The sequence below is a fragment of the Maniola hyperantus genome, chromosome 3, assembly GCF_902806685.2.
Source record: "Maniola hyperantus chromosome 3, iAphHyp1.2, whole genome shotgun sequence".
NCBI classification, from domain to species: domain Eukaryota; kingdom Metazoa; phylum Arthropoda; class Insecta; order Lepidoptera; family Nymphalidae; genus Maniola; species Maniola hyperantus.
The window spans coordinates 10,453,954-10,472,633 of record NC_048538.1 but is presented as its reverse complement, the minus strand read 5'-3'; the positions used below and the strand labels follow the sequence as shown (position 1 = coordinate 10,472,633).

The following is an 18,680-nucleotide window of genomic DNA, read 5'->3' as shown; positions in this document are numbered from 1 at the left end:
TATAATAAATGAATATAATGGCTATGATTGTATTTTACATTCCATCAATAACTACTTACTTTGAGGAAAAGCTTAACCTGCTAACTATTACTTAAACCTTCAAAAAAAAAAACTAACAGGTGGGTCTCACCCGATTATTGCCTAAATACCAACTACCGCCGCCCATGACCATTTGCAGCACTAGAGGAACCTGCTAATGCGTTGCCGGCTTTTCAGGAGCTTGTTGATCCCTTGAATAACCCGATGTTGTACCTAATCTAGTGACCACCGCCGCATTTGCATATGCGTGGAATTATAAAAGGTCGAACGGGCGGGCGGTTCAAGTGCACCTACAGTTACCTACTATGTACCTTTTTATTCGTAGACAAGGTAGGTAGTCATTAACAGTTATCCCTGGATTACTCCGATGGGTTCTAATATGGAAGCGGGCAAATCAGAGACCAGAGACGACTTAGAAATTATACAATTCCTATTTCCGTCTGCCTGGTATCGAACCCGGGACCACCCACTTAATCACAGCACTTACTTACCATTTATTACCATCAAGGAGGACCACAAATCAATTCAACCTCATGGTATAAAAATAAGTACCATGGATTTCTTAGTAGGACCCATAGGACCATGGACGGTTGTCGACGAGTGCCCACGAACATAATGGTATGATTATAATATTCTTGATTTTACGAAAGTACGTTACGAAACTTGATTACTAGTTACGAAAAGACGAAGTACAATTTATTTTGTATCTGGATATCATACCTACGATAAAATATTTGCCAACGTGGATGGAACTAAAAAAGATTCCGACGAATTGAGAACCTCCTCCTTTTTTTGAAGTCGGTTAAAAATGGTACATGTGCTTTCGAGGCTGCTCCTGTTAAAAAAAAACCCGAACAAACAAAATAAAAGAAAATAGTGAAACATCAATTTGTCTTTATTTAATTTTACGTAACTAATTTTGTACTACAAGAGAAAGATCAACTATAACGTCTATATACAAAAAATATTAGCTTAACACGCACAATATATTTATCTTACATTGTGCGCCTCTATTGACTATAAGATTACAATAAAATCTCAAGTATTTTATTATTTAAATAAATAAGAATAATTTAGGCACTGCACGTGTTATATTTCCTCATATCACATTCTCTATAAAGAGTAGGTATAACGTAGGTACCTACACCGTACGTACACACATGTTTGATAAGTCATTTATTCTAGTAAGCGTTTCCGTTCTTCTAAGGTGAATAATAGCATAGTAACTACCACATGTACACATTCAGTTACATCTTCCCTGAGTACTTATCTACCAAGGAAATGAAAGATCGATCCATTTAGTGATTGAGATTCAGAGCATTTTGCGGGACAGGTTAGGTAGGTTCTTAGTATTTTTTTAGTAGTAAGTACCTACTTGCCTAGCTTTGCGCTATTAATTTCTTGACTCTGGTAAAGCTCTGGTTTGCCACTACGATAAGCAACTCTAAGAAGAGAATTTTTACTGAAGAATATTATCCACTTTAATGTGCAATGCAGCTACTATGATAATACACCTTATTGATTATTATCATAGACTTTTAACTACCTTTCGCGAGAAATACACATGCAATTTATTCTATTCATGCACTTTCATTTCAGCCAGTGTTACAGTATGAATTTGCGGTCCGAGAGCTCGTGGGTACTTTTTCGGAGGTTCTAAGCTGAAAGTTATGAATGAAGTTTTTATGCGTTGTGTGTTTGGTACACAAGACCTGTTAGCGGACTGTGGTGGTAACCGACTCTGTTGGAAAGTGTTCCAAGCAAGTAGCAAACGCGTTTTACATATGGCCGCATATTACAAGAATTTGTCTGAATTCATTTTATACTAAGTAGATCACGTAGACGCGTAGAATTTGGCCGGATTCTACCTATGTCCGCTTCTAACGCTTTCTGGATGGTAAAACAGTTTGTTGTCATACATTTTGTAAGTACTAGAGCCTGTAAGTGATCTGAAATTTGCTTCAGTGTAAGAAAGACGAGTCACAAAATTGGATTCTAAATATGTGAACTACGCACGAATCCAGCTGGCAGGTCTTGTTCGCCTTAAACAGGCAATATAGAACCTTACAAACTTTCAGCTTTTATGAAGCACCTCCTAAAATTTTCTACGCGCTCTCGAGCCATGAGTAAGTACTTAGATATGAAGAGAACCGTAATAATCTGACGGAAACGAACCGCGAACATTTATTTTCAATTGAACTGCGTCCCAGTTTCCATGAACATTTTATTACCTCGCTTCCGTTTTGCTCTTACTATAACACTCACTTGTATAAATTTAATTGAACTAACAAAATTATTTTTTAGATATAGACTAAAACTGGTGGCTTCTATCGCCTGAGCATCTAATCTTTAGCAGCCATGCTGCTACAGAAGAAACTCAGGTTTCTCTAAGTTTCCATTCAGACACCCGATAGAAGCCACGATGCTGAAATCAGACGGTCAGCTGAATCAATCGATCACTCAGGCTACTAGGCTAGTACCTAGTCAATGAGCGCCCAGCCAAAGAAACAAGATACACAGTCTCTTATTAAATGCCGGCCTTAAAAAAGAACACTAAAATTGAAGTCTAGGTACTTAGTTCTCGTGAAAATGTAGGAATTTTAAATTCGGATACTCACTAGCGAGTTGTACAGTAACCGTACAGATACAGTAGGTAACAAGTTTCTTGTGTGTACGCCATGCCCACAATAAGGGATGATTTATGCTACCACGTGGCGGGCACAAGCCGTGCCACGTACGAGACGCGGCCGACAAAACATCACAAACATTTTGTATGTACCTAGTAGTTTTTGCTTCACCGTGCGGTGTCCGTGATGCGTCCGTGTCTCATCAACACGGACGTCACACGGTAAAGCATAAACTGCTTCATATAAAATCTTCGTGCCTCGTACGTGGCACGGCCTGCGCCCGCCACGTGTTAGCATAACACATCCCTAAAATATATTGTAACCGTAACGTCGAACTGACTTGCGCTCTGCGAGCGTTCTTTGATTCGCGGCAAAAACCGACAATAGTAGGCTCGCGTCGAGCGCAGCGCGTTCCGCTCGCGGCAGGCTCGCGAACCACTTATTATTAACATTATGTTTGATACGGTTACAACTCGCTAATGAGTACCTGGCTTTAGAGCTCAGAGTTTCATACAGAACTGTGTATCTTTGGATTTTTACCTTAATGGAAAATGTTTGTAGGGTTTGGAGATGTGAAAAGTGGAAAATGACTTTACTTAATATTTCTAATTAAACGTAACATTAATATTGCTTAAATATATTGTTTTACATAATTACTAGATTACCTTCCGGTGGCTAGACTGAAGTTAATAAACTAGAATTAATTAGTCGCTCAACTATACAGTAATAAAGAATCTAAATAACAAAATATTATGTTTTTAACGGATAACAATCACTGCAAAAGGTTTGGTAGTTATAACTACCGTGTACGACTAGTTTGAGATCAAATCCAATCTAACCGTACCTACCTACCTACCTGACCTAGGGAAAAATTTCACATCATTTTTTAACAACTATCATAATAATTTCTATTATTTTGGCACATAAACGTATTAATTGTGATAGGTAGGTAATGTTTTTCTCAATTTACTCAGCCTATATTTCAAAAAAATTAACTATAACTATCTTTTTGTTTGAATATTTATGTAGGTAGTTATATGATACTATTAAATTCAAAGTAAGAGCTAAATTTTTAAACTGTACAAATTTATATCATTACGATTTCTGCTTAGACGATCCAATAATAGGTATAAATATTTAGTTTTTGTTTCTATAAAGTGTTATCGCTTAAATAAATTAAGAAGCTTCTCAAAGAAGGAGCTACATTTAGGTACCTAATTCTCAAATGGAATTTATTGGAATTTCAAACACAACTTTACTATAAAAGGTCCCAAGGTACTAGCGGAATAGGTATGATTTTTATAAGTTTTACAAGTAATAAAGTTAGATAAAAAATTTGGCACATCTTGTCTTTCGGGAAAATAGAATAGTTTTCAAGAAAACGTATATATTTATATAAAAATATATTTTGGTTCTTCGCCTTTTTCAAGAATAACATTATGAAAAATACAGAAAAGGACTTCAGTGATGTTTCTAAAACCAATAATGTAATATTATTAATAAGTCGATATTGCAATTTGCAGGATATATTTGAGATATGCGCTCATATCATCAACTTTCTCTTAATTTCTACACAAGTGACTAGATAAATCAGTAAATAACTAGGTAATACTAAACTAACAATGAAGTCATTTACATAAATATATTGATATGTACACAGTTAATATGTATTAGTAGTTATACCCATAACCCATCAAATATTTCGTTGATAAAGCAACACCGTTTTAAAGGCTATTTTTTATTCGGTCGGTTAAGGTGGATCCACACTTCAACATGGATGATATGTTATGTTCGCGCCAGGCACGTGCGTACAGATGTTATTGATGTTCGATATCAAATTGTCCATAGATGTTCGATGCGCGTTGCGTGCATGGTTCGTGCGCGAGCGCAGGTGTGGATCCGCATCAAGCGACAGACGAGTGCCCATTGACTTCAAAGTAACATTAATAACACAGAGTCCACTTGAAACTATTGACTAATGAGCAGATTGGAATTATGATCACTTAACTGTTAATATTATTTTTAAGACTGTAAGTGCTCGGATGCGAGGTCTTTGTTGGTAACAATCGTTCGTTCACATCATAGAGATCACTAGCAGAGTATCTATTTCTTTTCAAACTGGCACTTTTGTCTTTTTCTAGTAACCTTTTAACTTCCGGCTGTAGATCGAGATCTTTAGCACTTCCACTGGGACTTCTTGTTAGTTCGGGCTTATCGCTGGCTGAGCTAGATGGAGTTTGACTCCCGTTTTCCGACTCGATGATCTGCTCGAGGCCGCTCGGCCGACGACTTCTTGTGTCGTAGTACTCGACAGTTGGTGGTATGACTGGCGCCAAACTGGCCATTGGGTCTAGGCCCAGAAGGAGCATCACAGTTGCTGGGTGCTCGATTATATACTGAGTAATACAATGTAGGAATGGTTCGGTTTGTGTGCTTCGATTTATTTTCGGTCGATCAGGACTAACCGACCGCTCTTGCTGCAGAAATACCAAGAAATTATTATATGAGCACTAAAATACATTTAAACATTGCAAAAGTCGTTACAGCTAAGAAGATTGTAACGTTACGTAAATATTAGCAAAGAGCTGATGCCCACGACTTCATCCGTGCAGATTTAGGTTTTTTAAAAATCCCACGACAACTCTTTTATTTTCCGGGGATAAACAGTACCTATTCTATATCCATCCCAGTGTTTCCATATGTAAATCGAGAATTACCGTGTTGAAGGGTTAAAATTACGGTGTTTCTAGATTAAATTACGGTGGATTAGCTAAAAGAATACCGTGTAAATTACCGTGTCATTTTTAAAATAAAAAAGTCACGAATTTGCTTTTTAATCAATTATTAATATTATTCTGAATCCGACTCTCCTAGCATAGCAATATCTTTTTCATAAATGGATTTATTCATATTAATATTTTGTTAAATCTCATTAATTTTACATTTCACTCCTTCCTAATTGCTTGAATAAGGACGAAAATAGATTGCTGAGATTTGATGCTTAAACCGAGAGCAAGAGAAATGTTGTTATTACGAAATATGCTAAGGTGACTGAGATTCGTATTGTATTACGGTGACACGGTCAAGGTAATGGCTATATTACCTTGACCGTAGATAAGGACTGAATTACGGTGCATCTACGGTAATTACCGTGTACATGGAAACACTGATCCATCCCCAGATTACAAACTAAGTACTTCTGTCTTTGCCATAATAATATTATACCTATCGAAATCAGTTCAGCATTTTAGGCGGGAAACGAAAACAAACAGACGTGTATTAAGTAGGTATACTCGCAGCAAGTCAATGATAGCAAAGAATTAGTCAGATTTTTACTTATAATTAAGAATCTGATTGGTCGACCGAACACATCTCTCCGTTCCGCTTATTAAATGGAAATCGCACCACAAGATTTAATTCAAGTTTAATAAAAGTCCAAAGAGAGGTGATTTTAATATAATATCCATAAGTTACCTGATCCCAGCAGAAAACGTCGGGTGGATGGCTGCAACTTCGTGCCAATTGGTTCGGTGGAGAGCTCCACTGCAGATTAGGATTCGAGTGAGCAGCATGCCATACCGGACCCGTCATTTCTTGTAAAGCTTGAATTGCATTTCGAACCTGCGAAAATCAATCTATGATTCCGGTAAATACTACTTATACAAAGGCGTTGCCTGCGTGAATTAATGTTTTTTAAAATCCCGTAGCGACCTTTGTTTTCTTGGGATAATAAGACCGCATAGTCCTCTACCAAACTGCGAAAGTCCTGTTAAAATCGGCTAAGCTGTTTCGAAGCTTAACACGGACAAACATACAGACGAACAAAAAAATTTAAAATAGATTTTTGAGTTTATTACGTAACGTTGTAACCACCTCGGTATACATGCTTACTGCTCAATAAAACACAGCTGGTACTAGAATTAATTTGTATGGAAGATAATAGGTACCTATACCTATAGATCAGTTCTATAGATTGGTATGAACAAAGTGGGTGTTTTAGGTTTTGGGAATATTATGTCAATCCCGACTAAATGGTCTAAAACCAATCGCGACTAAATGGTAAAACCATTTAGTCGCGATTGGTTAATTAGAAAAATTCTCGGTTGTTCCAGTTCATGTGAGTTTAATAAAGAGCAGTTATTTCAAAATCACTAACATACACTTTTGCAATTTTATTTATTTGTATCGATATCTGAAATTTCTGATACTTGCCTCTATACTAAGAGCGGCGACATCATGATGTAGGCTGGACACTTGTGTGTCGAGCCTGTCCACTGAGGAGCGAGTGTTATGCATTTCTAAATTTAGACCTTCCAAAGAGTCGGCTCGAGTTATCTTGGGTGTTGCTACGGAGCGTTGTCTTTCGATTCTCTCTCGTAATTCTTTATGGGTAAGGCGTGTTGTTCCATCTGACCTATAATAATAAAGATTTCTCAGTTACAAAATTCCTGTTTAGAATGTATCCACTAATTACATTTATTACTAGTTACATGGGTGGTGTAAGGCAGCAAAGACCGCGGTATGTGGAAGTCGTTATACTTAAGAGAACTATGTTCAGCAGTTGACGTCTATTAGTTGACGATGATAACGAAAGTGATCGGCCTCATTAAGTCAGTGTAAATCAGCGATTGACTCAAGTACGTTCTATAAACAAAATCGCAGCGGTCGACGTAAGTAGGTCCGAATTCGGCCTGCTTTGTGCCTCGGAGACCACGTTTAGTGGGTGATACCGGTTTATTTACACTGATGAGAAAATCGCTAACCTACGAGTTGAAATAATGAGCCTGAGCGACACGTTCAAAGGTCAGTTTCTGAGAAAACTTGTTGACTGTCAATACGAATGAAAAGGCGAATAAATATTCCTAAAATAATGACGTAAAGATTATATCGAAGTAGGTTTAAAAGCTCTGCTTACCCTAGTTAAATAGCCTATTTTTCATTATGATTTATGAACTGCCAGTAAAAAGTAACTACCTAATTCCTCCCCTGAAATCATACTAAAATAAGAAAGTGCTAAGAATAAAATATCTATTAATTATTATAATGAATTTCCTACCTAAATTTTGCATGTCGTGGACTATTCGTACTAGATAATAAAGGCTTTTTTGGGGAAAGTGCATGTTCTTCGGCGACGTTTTCGTCATCTTCTGAAATAGACGGTAGGGTCAACGACGGGTGTCCATTCCCGTCAGATTCCTGTTCAGCCTCGTAACCCTCTCTTAAATTGTATGTGAGATCGTGTTGTATATCGTGCATAAACACCTGTTGATACTCGGGGTACAGTCGTAATACTTCAGCAAGCCCGATCATATTTATACTTTTTAAATCACAGTAAGTTAAAGCCTGTAAAGGAATATAGGATAGGATTATATCAATGAAAAAATCCGAGTCTGGGTAAACGTCATACGTATCGCCCAATAATAATTGACTAATTTTTTCATGTATTTTTTATTAAATATATTTATTTATAATATATATATGCATAGTGGGTTGATAATCCGCAGTCCGCACCTACCGTAGCGTATCTACGGAAGGCGTAGCAATAGCACGTTTCGTAGCAGTTTCAAAAAGCTGGGCTCGACGCGCTTCAAATATCAAGAGTAATTCAAGAGATAAATCAAGAGTATATTCAGTTTTTTTCTTCGTGTGTCGCGCTTTATCATTCAAAAAGAAAAAAGTTGGACTCACTATTTTCCACATAGAAATGTTTTGATTGATGAAAATCTGTGTTAATCTTATTGCATTGATTTTATAATTTTCCGTAGTAGGTTACAAAGTGCTTAAAATGCTGGCAGAGTTATCTCTTTGAACAGCTAGGCTAATGAATACTCATTGAGCCGAGAAGATCTTTATAGAGCGCGAGAGGATAATATATAATCCATATATATAAAAAGAAAAGCTGACTGACTGACTGATCTGATTGACTGACTGATTGATTGATTGACTGGCTGACTGACTGACTGATCTATCAACGTATATAAATAGATTAAATTTACCCACCTTCACATCGCTGCTCGATTTTACTACTACGTCAGGGTTGTTGGGCTGCGAAGTGCCTGTTCCATTGTGCGCTTGCAAGTGGGCATTCATATCACATCCGACCAAATCACCCTTCCCTGTAAAAAAACATTTTTTTACACCACAAAGTAGTAAATTTGATGATAATATAGTACCTACCTAGTACTTAACACTTGCAAAATACTCGATCCCAATGATCTAGAGTTATGAAATAAGAGTTCTGCGTTCGGCGTTGATGATCTCAAGTGTAGAACGCGACAGGTCGAGATGGCAATCGGGGCATGAGGCGGGAGATACCCCGCACACCCGTATATCACCCGTATGGAACCACAAATTCACGGTTTTCAGATTTTTCCCCAAATGTCAGCTATAACATCTATACCTACCTGCCAAAATTCATGATTCTAGGTCAACGGGAAGTACCCTGTAGGTTTCTTGACAGACAGACATACAGCAAAGTGATCCTATAAGGGTTCCGTGTTTTTAGGTACATAACCATAATAAACTGAAAATGTTTGCGAGAATAGCTATAATTTGTATCAATTTAAACTTACCAAGAATAGCGACTACCATATCGTTTTGCATAACCTCCATGGACCCGTTGCAAATGTAGTGAATGTAAGTAAGCGCGTCTCCTTTGTGAACCAGATACTCCCCGGGGGCACAAAAGTTGTTACGGATATGCAGTGATAGTAGCTTGAGGCAACCCTGGGATGCCGTCTCGAATATTGGAAGAGATAATATCTCGCGGTGCAAATGTAACGAAACATCCCCCCGCAGCTCTTCTGGGAATTCCTTGAGAGTCTGCAATTAGATAGAGTATTCACAATTCGAGAAAAACATCATGAAAAAGTATAAAAGCCTACCGTTCAATACCGATTCAAACGACACTTTAGCTACCGATAACCGACAATAACCGCAGCCTACGGACATTTGTGCAAAATTAGAGGATGATCTAGAGCACGCGACAAGTCGAGATGGCAATCGAGGTATGAGGCCACGTCACCCGCGCTATACCGCATTGGGTTAGCGCGGGGGCTGTGCGGGTGTGTGGGGCATCCCCACCCCCGTTTCCATATCGACCAATCGCTTACTATATGTATGTTGAGATGTGCTTTGGTAGATCAGTCAGTCAGTCAGTCAGTCACCTTTTTGTTTTATATATTTAGATTAACGTTCATCGATCACTTCTGTTCTGGTTTCCTAGAATAGCGGTGCAGTCATATACTCAGTAGGTATAAATGCTCTCTGGAAAGGAAAACCAGGCGACCAACTTTACAGTGATGTCAATCGACGCTATAATATTATCATAATAGGAAAGGCATTCCGAACCAGTGGTAGATGCATCCGACTATTCGTAAGCACTTGTAAAAGTTTATACGAATAAAAAAAGATTTTCATTTCATTTTCATTTTTTCATTTTCATTCATTTCATAGCGACCACTATGTGACGGCACCGCTGTCCTACCAAACTAAACAAAACTAGTGGACAATATCAGAAATCGGTTGAACAAATCATCAATCTATTTTTGACATAAACTACATTTCGAACAATTTGTCAACAGTTTAACATGGAATTAGTAAAGTCATCAGTTTGGTGGAGTAATATTATTTTCATAAAAAAAATTGTGGGCGGATTAAATTGAGCATCAAATATTTCCGAGCCATTTAATTTAGATGAGGCCGGGTGAGACTTTCGCTGAATAACGTAGTGACGAATATTTATTTAGCATCAGAAAATTATGCTGAGCAGTGTTATTAAACACCTCATATTTATGAAAATTGAAAATTATAATTAAGCTTTGTGACCTAGTTCACCTCGCTGCAAGTTGCAACAGAGTAGGTAGGTAAAATAATATATTAAACTCATAGTTTCTATGGAAAATATTATTCCACTAATGATAATTTAGCTGTGATAGCCTAGTGGTTAGGACGTCTGCCTCGTAATCAGAAGTTGAGGTTTCGATCCCGGGCACGCTACTCTAATTTGTCAGAGTTATGTGCGTTTTAAATAATTAAATCCCTATCACTCGCTTTAACGGTGAAGGAAAACATCGTGAGGAAACATCGTGCATGCCTGAGAACACTCATTTAGAATTATAAAAAAGCAGTATTTTTACAACTACTATTTAGGCCCCCGACATAAAAGTGTCATAAATTTAACGTGTGTATTTATATGTGTGTGACATCATAGTGCCCAAACGGGCGGACCGATTGAAATGCGATTTCTGTGATTCGAAAGCCTGTATAGTATATAATCAGGTGGTTCTTAGCTATTTTTGACGAAAATCTGGTCAACCGTTTCAGGATTGTCAGCTGTTCTCTCGGTCGGTGTAGAGGTCTCACACATCCAATTGATATTTATGTTACTTGTCTTATGGACTCGATTCCATCTACAATGCAATATTATGGTAAGTAACTTTGACCTGTCGGCGGTGATTTAAATTTTTAATTTAAACTTGTAATATAATTTTTAAGTTCGCTGTTTTCGCAAAGGGCAAATTACGAAAAGGACAGGCTCATCAATTTGTTTTGTGTAACAAGATTTTGTGGCGTCGATTTATTATTAGGTAAAACCTTGCTTTAACAAATTCCGGAGGTTAGATATCAGTTACTCCATCGGTAACCTGTCATACCCGGGGGAAAATTGATGAGTAAACACTGATTTAATGCCTAGAAAAGCTATCTCAATTTATTTCAAAGTCCCAATGAAAATTAAACCAAGAATAAAACGTACCTATGATTGATTTGAAGCGAATATTTTTACAATAAGTAGATCTAGGTGGTGTAAGCTAGAGAACTTTAAGTAAGTTCTCTCAGTAAAGGTGGTGTAAGTTATAAAGATAACGAACCCCAAGAAATTCCGAATCTTTCATACAATTTCCGTTAGTTATAGAGATTTTTGTTATAGACCTTGTCAGTGGGTTTAAAGGTAAAACCAAGTAAACTCAAATAGGTAGGTAAGAAAATGTTATAAGGAATGTTTCGTGAGAAGTTTATACACTGTACAATATATAAACGGTATATAATAAACCTCCCTGTGTAATTCTCGGTTCAGTGATCAGTCTGAGAGATTGCCTGAAACATGAAACTTCAATTACATACCTCGTGTATATCAATGCCATGGTTGAGCGACCACATTGTCTGGAAGTAGTCTTGCATACGCTGTTTCAGCTCTTTCGGTATTTGGTTGATCGTGAGGAAGTCTTTGAGATCCCGCCATTTGCTTTGGTACATCGACCGACGGGAGTACATCCTTTGTATAATAGCGGTCACGTTACCGAAGACTACGGCATGCATTAAGGCTGCAAAAGATTTCAAGCAGTTCTTATCGCTAGTTATGCAATACTTTATATTTATATTTACCGATAGAGGTTGCTGATGGTACTGTACTGAACTTTACTACCAAACTTTGCATCTAAACCGAAATAAATGGTAAGTAGGTATACTTAACACCCATTTTGAAACTATGTATGATTTTGAAACCTAAAATTGACAAACACAAAAAGCGTCGTTCTCATGACCATCATTTATTTTATTTACACTTTATTGCACACAACACAAAGTAAACATTGAAAAAACACAATACAGGATCTTAATCTAATAGCTGTAGCATGCAAAGGCGGCCTTATCGCTAAAGCGATCTCTTCCAGGCTATCATTATTATTATTACATAGCTGGACTACCTATATACTCCTCATGAGACAGCAAGGGCATTTTTGATCATCAGTCCAATGAATGACATTCTAATAAGCAAGGACATCGCACTGGCGCGCATAACAAGGGACCAAGTAAGTGTGCTTATACTCGGTGTAAGCACACTTTCTTCATTAGTCGCATGTTGACTGCAAAGCTGTCAAGACGCCTAAATGCGCCATCAAAAAGTGCCGAAATACGTTAACGACGCAGAAAAGAGATGGTGTGACTTACCACCGGTAAGTTAATTTTATTTACGTAAGATAACATGCGAAAAAGTGTAAAATACTTAGTAAAACCATTGAAAACACTAGAAATATCTAAAATTATTTACAATGTTCCCATTCCTTCCTCTCACGCACATCGGAAAGAGACAGATGGAAGGGCGCGTCACGAATGTCGGAAAAACAAAACTGTGGAGTAGCTTTTTTTTGTTCAGTGTAAAATCTATTGGCCATTATTGTATCACATTTGTTTTATTATCTTTTGACGACCTCCGGTGCGCAGTGGTAGCGCGGTGGATTGGTATGACGAGGGTCCCGGGTTCGATTCCCGGCTGGGCCGATTGAGATTTTCTTAATTGGTTTAGGTCGGCTGGTGGGAGGCCTTTGGCCGTGGCTACTTACCACTCTACCGCCAAGCGATTTAACGTTCCGGTACGATGCCATATAGAAACATCTATAACGGGTGTGGATTTTACCCCACCCCTACAAGTTAGCCCGCTACTATCGTAGACTGTATCATCACTTTCCACCAGGTGTGATTGCAATCTAGGGCTAGCTTGTAGTGAATAAAAAAACTTGCAAGTTTTCCCAGTTAAGAAAAACATATTACATGCTTCGAAGGTAATATTGTTTATCTTTATTTGGTTTTATTTTTCAGCTCCCTGTCAATTGTATGAAGTTCTGAGTGACATTTGTTCGAGCACCCCCCACCTATCTTCAATACCCTGGCCGTGCTCCTCACCGAAATCCTCAATCATCAGCTCTATCCATATTTTTCCTCCGAATCATTTTTTGTCCTCTATACGAAATCATCGGTAAAAAAAACATACAAAATTTTACAGAAGAGGTGATCAAATGAGTCAGTCAGTCAGTCAGACAGACAGTCAGTGAATCAGCACGAGCAGATAGTATAATAGTTATATAGTATAGATATAGTATAATAGTTTCATATTTACAAAAACGAAAAATCTCTCAAAGAAATAACAAAAATTAATAGTGCTACACTACTCCATTCCATTTTTTGTTCAAGTTTGCTTCTAAAATCACCTTATTCAGCTTTGAGTGCTTAATCGATTTACATTGCGGCTTAATCACTGAGGTTAGTTTACAGGACTTGAATGTTAGCGGGAATGTATAAATGGAGCAGTTGAAGCTAAATAGGGTGAATTTAGAAACGTGTGCCTTGTTTGGGCTCTTGTGTTGTATGCCACGATGTGTCCATGCTTATTAGAATGTCATTGCATCAGCCTATCCATTAAGATTTAAAATAAATAAAAGGTAAATTAATATTAAATAGTGCAAAAATGAAATACCTATGTTATGGTATGGAATTTAATAGCAACGCGAACGCTTCTCGAGTTTGATAGACGGGCATTTTGATTGGCGCAACGTGAGCTTTTGCTCCAATGCCATTTTGCTAGGAAATAAGGGACTGTAGGTATTTCGCGAGTCAGATCTGACGTTATTTGTACTCAAATATTTATTTTCACAACACGTAAAATGTATCAAAGAAAAGTTGAAAATTCCAACCTCCAACCAACATAGTGAGAATGCTGAAAATTTTCTCAGGCAAAGTGTTTGCTGACACGTTCCCAAAGCCAACACTGGTGAGCGACGAGCAAGTGAAGTAGAGTGCTGTTACATAGCTTTCACTGTGCGATATGTTGCCGATCGGCACTTTCAACCTGTCCGCAAGGTTATTGATCCAACCTGAATGACAATGTATATTTTAAAGTTTTATTTAAAGCGTCAGACATCAAGTGCGAGGTAAACTGCAAGTCGACTTCACACTTTCAATACAAGAAACTATCTCACTGCAGGGTGCGAGGGTGACTCCTATGAGCAAATAAATAAGGCTACAGTACATCAATCTTTAAAAAGAGATAGTGGTTTCGTAGAGCGTTGTTTCTGTCGTTGAGACCGACGGAATGTCAGATAGGTATGAGTGACAGAAACAACGCTCTACAAACCCGAAATCTCATTATAAAGGTCGATGTACAATATTTCTTGCCGGCTACTGTACTTAGATAGAGACTAATAAGAGATTAAGTTCAATAAAGGAAGATTTTTCGTTCCAAGAAATGTCAATAAGAAAGCTCAAACACATCTGGAATAGAAAACTTTTCCCGCAAAATACAAATAAAATAATGTTACGGGAAAAAGGAACAAAGCGGCTTAACAATTGATAAGAGCGCTGCATGAGGCGATTTTTCTTCCATTAGTTACATACAGGTTTTTATACCTAAGAAAAACTACACGTTTCGAGCTTCGTAGTACCTATAACAGATAAGAACGGAAACGCCTTGTTGTTGTGTGTAAACTAAGAGAAAATTAACTCATTAAAAATGATAAATATAGTTGATCCAGTCAGAAAAAAATGCAAACTTAGAGATTGAAAAACTTACCTAAGTCCCAACTTTCATTTCTATGATAGTCAATCTCCTTTTCAGCTATTATGAACCATATACAAGCCAGCCAATGGGCAACCAGGCTGAAGGATAACATCAAAAGAGTCAGTATAAGTGCTGAGTACTGCGAATATCTGTCCATCTTTTGTAGCAGACGGGCAAGTCGTAATAACCGAGTTAACTTAACAAGATGCACATTCCCGTGGGTCGACTCCTGAAATAATCATTATATTATTATCAACAATCTGTACTAGGTACTATGAATACTATATGAACTCAGTATTTTTTCATTTTCTTTCATTTGACATCCCACTCGATACAACAGCAAAAAAAATTAAAGCCCCCCCCCCCCCCCACCCCCCACCCTTCATTAGATGTATCGAGATCGATTTTGTTCGTATAAGTAAAATGTAGGATCCACAATAACAAATCAATTTACACCTCATATATCAAAATCGGTCCAGTAGTTTAGCTGCTACAGTGGAATACACATAGATACAAACATACATACATCCATAAATTGCCAAAATAACCCTTCCTCTTGGCTTTGCCGTAGTCGGGTAAAAACATAAAAATAGTAAATGCGCCCTCTTACTGTATCTACAACTTCTTGTGATCACAAGCGAACATGATGCGAACAAATATGTGAGTGATTTCATTTCTTCATTAATTTATTCACAAATCATTAAATTGGGCCTATTTAAAAGTAACCTTGTATAATTAATTTTTAATTAGAAAGTTAAACAGCTCGTGAACTTTTCTCTGAACAACAACGAACAACTGCTCTTTTGTTTCTTAAGTTTAAGGTCCTTTACGCTGGTGAAATTAAAGCAATTGTATTTCAAACGACTAGGCGGTTATATTAATTAGTCGGAACTAAACTTACCGCCCCGCTGTAAACGTCTGAAGCATAAAGTAGGTCAAACGGAAGCGCGGCCAGGAGATCCACGACAAACCAACTCCGGATATAATTAAGGGCTATTGCTTTAGAATCGGACACTACTTCTCCTTTCTTACTTACAAATGTCGTTCGAAAATTGAGCATAATATCTGTAAAAATTTGCGTTGTTAGAACAAGACTTCATAGATTTGGGTTTCGCATGAAGTAATAAAATATTTTTGATGACCATCTTGCAAAAATAGTTATCACCATCGTCAGGCAAAACCCCTTGAGTATAGTGCTCAAAAACTAATGGGTATGTCTCTCCTCTCCATACATCTCCACTGCAAGTTATTATTACGTTCTTTTTCATAACTTCCTCAGATAAAATTGTGGTTTAACTCAAATCTGTTGAATGGGAGAGCAAATGTGTTAAATAATATATAAATACGTTAATTTTATTTCTGCAGGTAGAATACCAAAAATGTAAAATAAAATAGTAACTAAGAACAGGTAAAAGAAGAAAAACATTTCATACCAATAATAAATAGAGCTTCTACAACGACGTCACTCGTAACGCTAATTCTTGGGTGGCCTTCATCAACAAAACTGGCATTATAAGGAACCACAACAGCAACGTAAAATGTGGCTATAAGGATCAGCCAGTCCCAGAAGGTTTTAAAAACACCATAATGTGATATAATAAATCTTGACTTTTTTATTGCCGACGTCTTGTATTCGGGCAGCGGAGGATCAGATGAGTGCAGAAGGTTCTAAAATGATAAATGCATTGTAATTAACTGAAATAATTAAAAGTAATAAATGGTATAAGAAATTGAAATATAAGTTACGATTGTCTATTTTTATAGTGTAATTGTGTTACCTTACTAACATTGTTGAGTTTTAATTTACTCTTCGCCTTATCTGGTTTGTAATGTCCTGAAAGCTGGTAAAGAACTGCCCTGGAGCGCCGTCTGCCCATGTTGGCGGGTGAGGGCGCTTCGGGGTCAAGATTGCCATTCGGGTCTGGAAGTAGGCAACTAGATTCAGCTCGAAACCGGGCGCCCAAAAGTGCCGCTGCGGGTACAAATGGGGATAACGCTAGAGTGACCACGCCAGCCGAAGGCCGCACCGCGGCTCCTGTACGCACAAACCACCCTGTTACTATTTCACCCGTGCCTTTAAGGCTCTCATACGCGATGCTTGTGAATAGATCGCTACGTCTAAAAGTTAGTGTAGTAGGTACTCATTTCCATTACCGTAATTATAAAATGAAATGAATAGATAGGTAATAGGTATGTACACGAAGTTGGAAGGATCAAAGCGATTGCAATTCAATACAGCAATTGCGCTTATACGAAGCATAGCGTATGATAGCACACATGTTTTATTTGCTAAATCAGGTCCTACTAATGAAAAAAGTTTTACGTAGGTACAAGATTTCCTTCCAGCAGCGCGGAGAATTCTTTCAGCGATCTATTCAATGGTTATGCGGGGATAATCGTAATGAATATTCATGAAAAGAAATGTTTTAGCGAAAACGAAAATGTGTGTTACTGAAGGAATATTAAATTGAATTACAGAAAATCTTGTACGGACGATGAAATATTATAAAATGTATGAAGAAATAACAAGTACAAAATATCGAAATAAATAAGAAGTTTGGACATTACTTTTTTACAGACGAAAGGCGAAAAATTGGTTGCCACTGACGTTATACAATTGTCATTAAAGCACATACTAAGCGAAAGTATAATAAGAACAAAATAATTCACTTAATTTCATATTTAACCCGTTTTGAAATAACGTATACTTTATTTTTTTAAATGTATTAAAATATATTTAATAAAAAGCGACTTTAAAATATGAATAAAACTGTACAAAAAGAAACATTCAGTAAAAAGCGTGCATCCAATGAAAATCTACGAATATAGTAAAGTATGGTCGTATGGAATGTATTGTATTCTTTGTTATTTATTGAAAATACTGAGTGTTCAGGTAAATGGGTAATAAAGTTGGGGAAGAATGATTTTAAATGTAGTTGATGATTTAAGATGAAATTTCGTCAACGTAAAAAGGCATTGTGCTACAAATGGGTAGGTAATTACCAGCTTTCTACACAGAGGAATATACATTAAATAAAAATGAAAACTGTGTTCGAAGTATGATACGAGTATAAAAGAAATTCACAATCAAATGTTCTACAAGCTGAACAGGTACCTACTACATTTTTTGATGATAACAATTTAACGTTTTTTATTTTTGTATTTGAAGAACAAATTTACAGGGTGGTTTTTATTTAAACACTATGCAAATGTACCTATTTTTTTCAAAATCACACTCAATACCCACTACAATTAATAATAATAAATCGTTAGTATATTTTTAGTATAATGAACTGGTAAAACAGATGCTAACTAAACCGATCTACATAGATATGTACCTATATATATTTACGAACGATGTAGAAAGACACCAGAATTAAGTATAAAATACTAAGTGAATGTGTAGCTAAATACTTTAATTTATAACAGTGAAGTAACTATGTGCACCAAACAGCTTAGAACAATTTAATACCATTACATTAAATAATGAAGAGAAAAGAGAGAAAAGTTGATTAAAACAACTTACAACAATTAACTACTTCTCGCTACATGAACTCGACTAGTTGAAAGAATAACATTTAATATTTATCTCTGAATAGAATTATTCTAATAAACACTTCAACAAATTTTACCGTGCCATGATGTGCGTAACTCGCTACGGCGAACGGGATCTATGGGAGCTA

The 18,680-nt window shown here is 36.9% G+C and overlaps 1 protein-coding gene across 6 annotated transcripts in view; it reads right to left on the bottom strand.

Annotated features, from left to right (window-relative positions):
• Window positions 1-916: 916 nt before the first annotated feature.
• Window positions 917-18,680, bottom strand: part of LOC117996416 (voltage-gated delayed rectifier potassium channel KCNH8-like) — an 87,054-nt gene continuing 69,290 nt past the window's right edge. Inside the window, exons 5-16 of one of the 6 annotated variants that reach the window (XM_069509293.1) lie at window positions 16,776-17,032; window positions 16,431-16,665; window positions 15,899-16,062; window positions 15,010-15,226; window positions 14,135-14,314; window positions 11,790-11,989; window positions 9,239-9,488; window positions 8,667-8,782; window positions 7,723-8,009; window positions 6,879-7,080; window positions 6,141-6,287; window positions 917-5,143 (exon numbers count right to left, since the gene is read on the bottom strand). In XM_069509293.1, the coding sequence (XP_069365394.1) occupies window positions 4,670-5,143; window positions 6,141-6,287; window positions 6,879-7,080; window positions 7,723-8,009; window positions 8,667-8,782; window positions 9,239-9,488; window positions 11,790-11,989; window positions 14,135-14,314; window positions 15,010-15,226; window positions 15,899-16,062; window positions 16,431-16,665; window positions 16,776-17,032 (2,729 nt within the window). In that variant the 3' untranslated portion in view covers window positions 917-4,669. The remainder of the gene's footprint in view (window positions 5,144-6,140; window positions 6,288-6,878; window positions 7,081-7,722; window positions 8,010-8,666; window positions 8,783-9,238; window positions 9,489-11,789; window positions 11,990-14,134; window positions 14,315-15,009; window positions 15,227-15,898; window positions 16,063-16,430; window positions 16,666-16,775; window positions 17,033-18,680) is intronic. The other 5 variants (XM_034984473.2, XM_034984474.2, XM_069509294.1 and 2 more) reach the window with 5 other exon arrangements.